The 7,509-nt window shown below is 49.0% G+C and overlaps 1 protein-coding gene across 7 annotated transcripts; it reads left to right on the top strand.

Moving 5' to 3' along the window:
* Positions 1-957: 957 nt before the first annotated feature.
* On the top strand, positions 958-7,476 carry LOC115830457 (creatine kinase U-type, mitochondrial). Of its 7 annotated transcripts, none has more exons than XM_030814185.1 (10): positions 958-1,354; positions 2,129-2,451; positions 3,065-3,263; positions 3,467-3,562; positions 3,993-4,170; positions 4,300-4,385; positions 4,501-4,624; positions 6,281-6,415; positions 6,911-7,036; positions 7,227-7,476. In XM_030814185.1, the coding sequence occupies exons 4-10, from the start codon at positions 3,552-3,554 to the stop codon at positions 7,341-7,343; spliced, it is 777 nt and encodes a 258-aa protein (XP_030670045.1). In that variant the 5' UTR covers positions 958-1,354; positions 2,129-2,451; positions 3,065-3,263; positions 3,467-3,551; the 3' UTR covers positions 7,344-7,476. The 7 variants fall into 7 exon arrangements, with proteins under 7 accessions (XP_030670045.1, XP_030670041.1, XP_030670042.1 ...); XM_030814181.1 differs by having other exon boundaries at positions 3,949-4,170; XM_030814182.1 differs by lacking the exon at positions 958-1,354 and adding an exon at positions 1,689-1,762 and having other exon boundaries at positions 3,949-4,170.
* Positions 7,477-7,509: the final 33 nt, after the last annotated feature.

Below are 7,509 nucleotides of genomic sequence, written 5' to 3'. Positions count from 1 at the left end.
ACTCAGTGAAATAATACATATAAAAGTTCCTTGTAATTGTAAAGTGCTTTAAAAATATTAAATACTATTGACAACAATAATTCTTATTAAATAAATGAAATACCATATATCAATACCATATATTGATTACTTCCATATGCTGTAAAATACTTTTTTAAATGAGCATTAATATATTATGTGCCTGTCAAAGGCACATGAGGGATAAGAAAAGCGCACAAGTACATGTGTTTTCTCAGTGGAATTATTGTTCACATTTGGGAAGCTACTCTCTAAACTTGGGTAATTCCTCTCCTCCTCTGGCTGTCTTATTTCTCCTTCTGTAATTATCTCTTCCCACTTCGTATTCCTTAATCTTAGTAACACCCTCTCAATCAAACAGCAACCCTACTGCTCTGGAAGATTATTTCCCTATTTATCTGGATAAATACATGCTATTCTAAGAAATTATATTTATTTACTCAAGGCTACTTTTTAACCTAGGTAAAGAGGCCCCACAACACAGGTAATACTTTCCACACTGCAGCTGCATAACTGTTCTCCAATAATTGATGTCTTACCAGAAGAAGAAGGGATGGACACGAGAGAGGTGGACACTTCTAAGAATACCCACAAATGAAGAAGGTAGAATAAAAGGATACAAGGAAGGCTTAAGGAGAATGAAGGGAATGATAGTAGTATGGGGGAATTCTCGATGTAAAGGGAATTCTCTTTCCCAAATACTCTCTCTTAAGATTTCCAAGTATCTGTCTTGTGGGTACACCAGGATAGCCGAGGGAAGGGACTAATGCCACCGTGCTACTCCAACTTAACTGACCCTCCACGCTGAAGCCCCTCATCTCTATTTCAACTCTAGCATTCATTCTCCTTGCTACCAGGACAAAGGTCAAGTCATACCTGGAGCTGGGAAACAAAGCCCTCTCAAATCTGAATATGCGTTTTATGAGGAGAGAGAGCAGGAGAGGGGACCACGAGGAAGGCAGAGATTCCCTGACGACCTCATGCCCTTGTACACCACTTGCCTTTACTCTCCAGATTAAACAGCATTAGGGAGCCAAGAGAGGAAACACGTGTGGTGTCTGGAGACCTGTGCCTGCCTGTTCCAGTCCCACACCCAGTCATCTCACCACACCCTTCACCTCACTTTACCTTCTCCTCCAGCACAGGAACTAGGAACTACGGAGAGAGAAGCCAAGGGAGAGGAGGAAGAGGAAACTAACGATTCCCCGCCCAACCCCAGCCCCACATCCAGCACCACCAACAGGTGGGCAAGCTTGCCGAGAAAACGCAGAGGGCATCCGGTGAGCAGCAAACACATCTGAGCCTGGAAAAGACCCAGAGAAGTAAAAGATCAAAGGTGAGGTAGGAGACGGGGAGGAAAGTGGGAGAGACAAAAGGAAAACAAAAAGTGGGGGATCATGAGAAGTAGAGGCAGGAAATAACAGGGCTTCAGACTTGGGTGCAGAGTGGAGGTGGAGGACACAGCACAGATGGCATAAGAATTAATCTTTCCCTGGTTCCTCCCAGGGAGTCCTTTCTCAACCTTGTAAGGCGTGCACAGAGGTGGCAAGGAAGCACCTTGCTCCTCTTCCTGGTTCTAAGGAAAAGGTGACCTTGAGCCAATGGGTGTCTTTCCCAGTGCCTGCCTCTAACCCTGTGCTTTCTCCATATCCTCCTCCGGTATCTGTGCTTATTCCACGGTTTCCCCGCGGCTGCCCCCGGGAGACGGAAGAGGTGACTGGGGCAGGCCGAAAGCAGAGGAAAGGTTGGGCAATGTCACCCTTGCACACCCACAGGGTAGACGGATCGAGTTTCGGCTTAAACCGAGGGGTTTGGGGGAAGGGTGTTAGGGTTTAGCTAGTCCACGTGGGTGCTGTCCTCCACTTGGTGCTGAAATCTCGGCGGCCACATCCCGGGGGCGGGTGGGGGCTACATCCCCGGCTTTAGACGCGCGAGTCTCAGGTCCCGCTAATTACCTGGCGGGTGCTGCCCACCCCTGCCCCCGCGCACCTAGCGCGGTGGCAGGCGGGAAGGCGGGGCCTGGGGGAGCCTCCTCCCCGGAGACTGCGGCTGGGGCCTCCCTCTCCTCCGCCCGCCCGCCTGCCACTAGCTCATTGCGCCTCTCTTGCAGTCTGGTTGGCACCGGCTCCCATTCCGGCTCCAGCCTCCAATCCGACCCCCATTTCGGCTGCAGCCTCGGACCTAGCTCGGGCCCTCAGTCCATCCGGTTGCATCCTCCCTCCCTGTTCCGGATCTTATCTTGCGCCAGCGCCTACTCCAGGATCCCGTAGCTAGACCTCAAGCCATGGCTGGTCCCTTCTCCCGTCTGCTGTCCGCCCGCCCGGGACTCAGGCTCCTGGCTTTGGCCGGAGCGGGGTCTCTAGCCGCTGGGTTTCTGCTCCGACCGGAACCTGTACGAGCGGCCAGTGAACGACGGAGGCTGTATCCCCCGAGGTAACAGTGCCTGAGGCGCGGGAGGAGGCGGGGGCAGGTGGTGATGGGGACGAAGGTGCGGGTAGAAATGAGACTCCGGGCAACAGAGAAGGGCTATAATCACGAAGGCCCTGGAGCTGGAGGGCTGTGCAGTCTGCAGACCTCAGTGGGGGGGGAGTGGGGGCCAAAACCGTAAAGCAAGAACGTTCCTGGGGACCTGCCAAGACCAGCTCTGGCCGCTCTGGCCCTACGAGTTCCAGCTGCACTCGCTGCCCAAATCCCTAATTGTAAATCCAGGAACTATCCTTTTCGCTCCCCTCCATCTCCTTCCCTCGTTTCCTCAATTCCTCTCCTTAGGCTTTTCCCCTCCTCCATCCCTAGTGTTGTGTCATGGGAGGAAAGAACTGAGCAGACCTGAAGAAACTGAGCTGGCCAGCCAGAGGCAACTAGAACTATTAGGAAAGCATAGACTCTGAAAGTCCCTAAAGAGATTACCAAGGTTTAGCCTCTTTCTAATTCCCCCTCCTCCCACGGAGCAAAGCCAGACATGGCCAACTGGACAGCTCCCAGGTAACTGCACTAGGTCTAGGCGTCTGTGCCCTCCCTCCATGGTTACTGGGTACCCCCTCCCCAGCGCTGAGTACCCAGACCTCCGAAAGCACAACAACTGCATGGCCAGTCACCTGACCCCAGCAGTCTATGCACGGCTCTGCGACAAGACCACACCCACTGGTTGGACGCTAGATCAGTGTATCCAGACTGGCGTGGACAACCCTGGCCACCCCTTCATCAAGACTGTGGGCATGGTGGCTGGAGATGAGGAGACCTATGAGGTAGGGGGTCCCCAGAGTCTCCCTGATGATCCAACTCATCTTCCCAGTAATCCCAGCTCCTTTCCCCTAAAGACCTCTCACTTTCCCCCAAGACTCTGAGCCCCCCATACTTAAGTTTTCGGACCCAGTGAAATCAATGCACAATTGAAATCTGGGGAGGGATTCCCTCTCCTTAACCATCTCTCCCTCTTAACTCCCCTTAGGTATTTGCTGACCTGTTTGACCCTGTGATCCAAGAGCGACACAATGGATATGACCCCCGGACAATGAAGCACACCACGGATCTGGATGCCAGTAAAGTGAGTTCAAATATTCCACTTCTGATTTGCATTGCCTGTGTACAACACTCTGTATCTCCAACCCCTTCACCTTATTTCCTGACTCATGGTCATTATACTGCTGAGCTTTTAATCTTGATGTAAGGAAAGAATCATATCTTAAGGGGCAGCATATATGGAGATGGAAGGATAGATAAGAATGACCATGGCCCAGGGTGGGTGGTTTGGGGAAGGGTCTGCAATGCCCCCTTCAATTCGAGTGCTTTCCCAAAGGGCCTCTTCTTCCAATGCATGCAGGAAGAATGCACAAACAGTCCTCTAATGCCTAAGGAAGGTCTCTCCTTTCCCAGGGGCCCTCAGTTCCCACCGTGTTTCTGTGACTTATATTCATTTCCCTTATCTCCCAGATCCGTTCTGGCTACTTTGATGAGAGGTATGTATTGTCCTCTAGAGTCAGAACTGGCCGAAGCATCCGAGGACTCAGTCTGCCTCCAGCTTGCACTCGAGCAGAGCGGCGAGAGGTGGAACGTGTTGTGGTGGATGCACTGAGTGGCCTGAAGGGTGACCTGGCTGGACGTTACTATAGGCTCAGTGAGATGACAGAGGCTGAACAGCAGCAGCTTATTGATGTGAGGGCCTTAAGAGGGTGCTGGTTGGTGGGAGCAGATGGGGAAGGCTGGGCCAGATGAGACATGGGCTCTGAGAAGCCCAGGGGCCACCATGAAGATTCTTAACCCAAGTCCCGTTACTCTTCCCAGGACCACTTTCTGTTTGATAAGCCTGTGTCCCCATTGCTGACTGCAGCAGGAATGGCTCGAGACTGGCCAGATGCTCGTGGAATTTGGTATGAAGCTGCTCCTTATCTCTTTTGTCTTCATGGCCACATAAATGCCTTTTTTCCCTCCATCTCTCTCAATTCTTGCCTTGCCTCTTGATCACTGTCCCTCTCTGGCCCTCAGGCACAACAATGAGAAGAGCTTCCTGATATGGGTGAATGAGGAGGATCATACACGGGTGATCTCCATGGAGAAGGGTGGCAACATGAAGAGAGTGTTTGAAAGATTCTGCCGAGGCCTCAAAGAGGTTGGAGAAGATTGTGTAGGGGAGCTGGGTGGGAGGACATAAGGAAAACCAAAGAGTAGCATAAATAGATTATGTAATTTATCAACCAACCCAGGACATGTCTGATAGTAAAAAGGACTATCTAGGACTCACTCTAGGACTAAAGGTATAAACCAGCTGGGACCATACTGAGAAAACTAGGACATGTGGTCACACTAAGATTAGGAAAAGAAAGAGTGTCAGGAATCTTAGGAAGTGAGTAAGGCAGTTGACAGAGAATGCAAAGAAGGAATAACTGAGATGGCATGTCAGAGCCTGGGATGTGTGCAGTGGGATGGTGAGGTGTGTAGATAAGGAAAACATTTGAGCTCAGACTGATGTTGGCGCGGAGAGGTTGCTGTGTTCATGACTCTAATATAACCACCCAGTTCTGAGCCAAGGTAGGCCTTGACTCTGGATTCTATCATTCTTGTTAAAGTATCGGGTCTAGGCTTTAAGTTGAGAGTTCGGAGGGAGACTGGGAAGGTGGAGGATAGAATGGTTCAAGTTCTAGAATATGTGGCTCTAGATGAGAGGTTGAACTGAATCATCAATCCTACACGGATTGGGTCTCCATATTCAAGTCTACATTAGAAATCCCCATAAACTCAATTCAATTCTTACTGTATGTTCTCAAATATACAGTTCTATTTTAGGTTTGCAAAGAAAAAGAGCTCTTCTTTTAGATTCTGAGAAGTTTCTACTATTTTTGGCAAGTAATAGATACGTATTCTCACTATGAGTGGGTAGGGAAGTACCTTTAAATGATATGCCTCAGTTTCCTCGTCTGTAAAATTGGGATAATGAGATTTTCTACATTTTAGGTTGTTGTGGGGATTAAATGAAATACAGGTAAAGTACTTGGTCCACAGTAAGTGCTTAATAAGTGTTAAAGTGTCAGCTGCATTATTATTCTAGATGGAAGGGTTTCCCCCATGTTCAGCATGTAAGATATCCCCTATGCCATGGTTCTTTCTGAACTACAAACAGGATCCCTTTACTCATGTTGGGTAGTGGTCTTTGTGACCATCACTGTGGTAGATCCCTTGTCTCTTGAACTCTAATAGTCATCTTCATGACTACATGGTTAATGGAAGCAAAATGCCTTCCCCCTGTCCCCTATTCCTATGAATCTGGCTTTCCTGCTCTGTTTTCATCTTTCTCTGCATTCACACAGGTGCTCCGTTCACAGCTAACAGAACGTTATCTCACCCTTCCTGGCAAAGCTTACACCTTCATCTTCTGTCTGAAAGGACCCTTCCAAGCTCTAGGCTCATTAGCAAAGCAAAGATAATCGATGCATGCAGAACTCATTGAATAATCAGTCCTCTCTCAGTTCAGTTTACCACCTCTGTTCATTTCCCTAGATCATCCTTAATACACCACTCCTTCGAGTTTTCTTCTTCCACATAAGATATTTTTTCACAATCTCATTATTATGCACATCATAATTTTGCATCACGCATGCATGAAAACAATAACAAACCATTTTCTTAAAAAAAAGACCAGTGTCATTCATTCACAGCCAAGTTTCTGTTCTAGACATATTTCTAGTGTTCTTGTGGGTCTAGCTAAGGGAGGGTCCAGGGTTAATGAAATATCCCTGATTTTTCATTAACAAAACCTTTGTGGACTCAGGTGGAGAGACTTATCCAAGAACGTGGCTGGGAGTTCATGTGGAATGAGCGTTTGGGATACATCTTGACCTGTCCATCTAACCTGGGCACTGGACTTCGGGCAGGAGTGCACATCAAACTGCCCCTGCTAAGCAAAGTAACGGAGTTGTGGGGTTACAGAGGGGTGTGAGTAAGGAAGGGTGGGTTGTGGATGGGGAGGAGTGGACCCTTTGGAAAGGAGCCAAACATTTTGTGGCTAAAGGGTCAGGGGACAGGCCAGGCACAGTGGCTCATGCCTCTAATCCCAACACTTGGGAGGCCAAGGCAGGCAGATTACTTGAGCCCAGGAGTTCAAGACCAGCCTGGGCAGCCTGGCGAAACCCCATCTCTACTACAAATACAAAAGTTAGCTGGGTGTAGTGGAGGCTGAGGTGAGAGGATCACTTAAGCCTGGGAAGTCGAGGCTTCAGTGAGCTGTGATCACTCCAGCCTGGGTGACAGAGAGAGACCCTGTCTAAAAAAAAAAAAAGAAAAAAGAAAAAGAAAAAAAAAAAGGTCAGGAGACAGAGCTCTGAGCAGGTTCAGGGCTCTTTCAGGTAGGACTAGTCTCTGCCTCTATTGGCCCTGCTCCCAATCCCTATCTCCTCTCTAGGATAGCCGCTTCCCAAAGATCCTGGAGAACCTAAGACTCCAAAAGCGTGGTACTGGAGGAGTGGACACTGCTGCCACAGGCGGTGTCTTTGATATTTCTAATTTGGACCGACTAGGCAAATCAGAGGTGAGATCCTAAGGGATTAGGATGAGGAGAGGTATAGGTCTGCGGGGGCTGAAATATGGCAGTGAGTGAGCCTCCTGAAATGAAATTCAGGTTGAGTGGGGAGGCAATTGGAAATGAGCAGGCAAGTCAGTCAGTGCTAAAGAAAAACTCAGATTGTAGGAAGCAGAGATCAAAGATTAGTGTCCTTCAGGTGGAGCTGGTGCAACTGGTCATTGATGGAGTAAACTATTTGATTGATTGTGAACGGCGTCTGGAGAGAGGCCAGGATATCCGCATCCCCACACCTGTCATCCACACCAAGCATTAACTCCCCATCGCCAGCTGATGACTCAAGATTCCCAGGAGTTCTGCTCATTCTAATGATGGCCCATTCTACTTGCTCTGGACCTGCTCCCGCATCCCCTGCCTCCATCCTAGTAAAGACTCCTTGCTATGCTGCAGCTGTCTGTGTTATTTCTAATGGTGGGGTGAGG

This window comes from Nomascus leucogenys, chromosome 6, assembly GCF_006542625.1.
Source record: "Nomascus leucogenys isolate Asia chromosome 6, Asia_NLE_v1, whole genome shotgun sequence".
Taxonomy (NCBI): domain Eukaryota; kingdom Metazoa; phylum Chordata; class Mammalia; order Primates; family Hylobatidae; genus Nomascus; species Nomascus leucogenys.
The sequence above is the reverse complement of the archived record's forward strand: the minus strand, read 5'-3'. Positions and strand labels throughout refer to the sequence as shown.

Excerpts from the sequence above, each read along its gene's own strand:
- LOC115830457 (XM_030814181.1), top strand. The coding sequence starts at position 2,303 with ATGGCTGGTCCCTTCTCCCGTCTGCTGTCCGCCCGCCCGGGACTCAGG. Across the intron at positions 3,264-3,466 it reads GAGATGAGGAGACCTATGAG|GTATTTGCTGACCTGTTTGA; the intron begins GTAGGGGGTCCC and ends AACTCCCCTTAG. Across the intron at positions 7,037-7,226 it reads ACCGACTAGGCAAATCAGAG|GTGGAGCTGGTGCAACTGGT; the intron begins GTGAGATCCTAA and ends AGTGTCCTTCAG.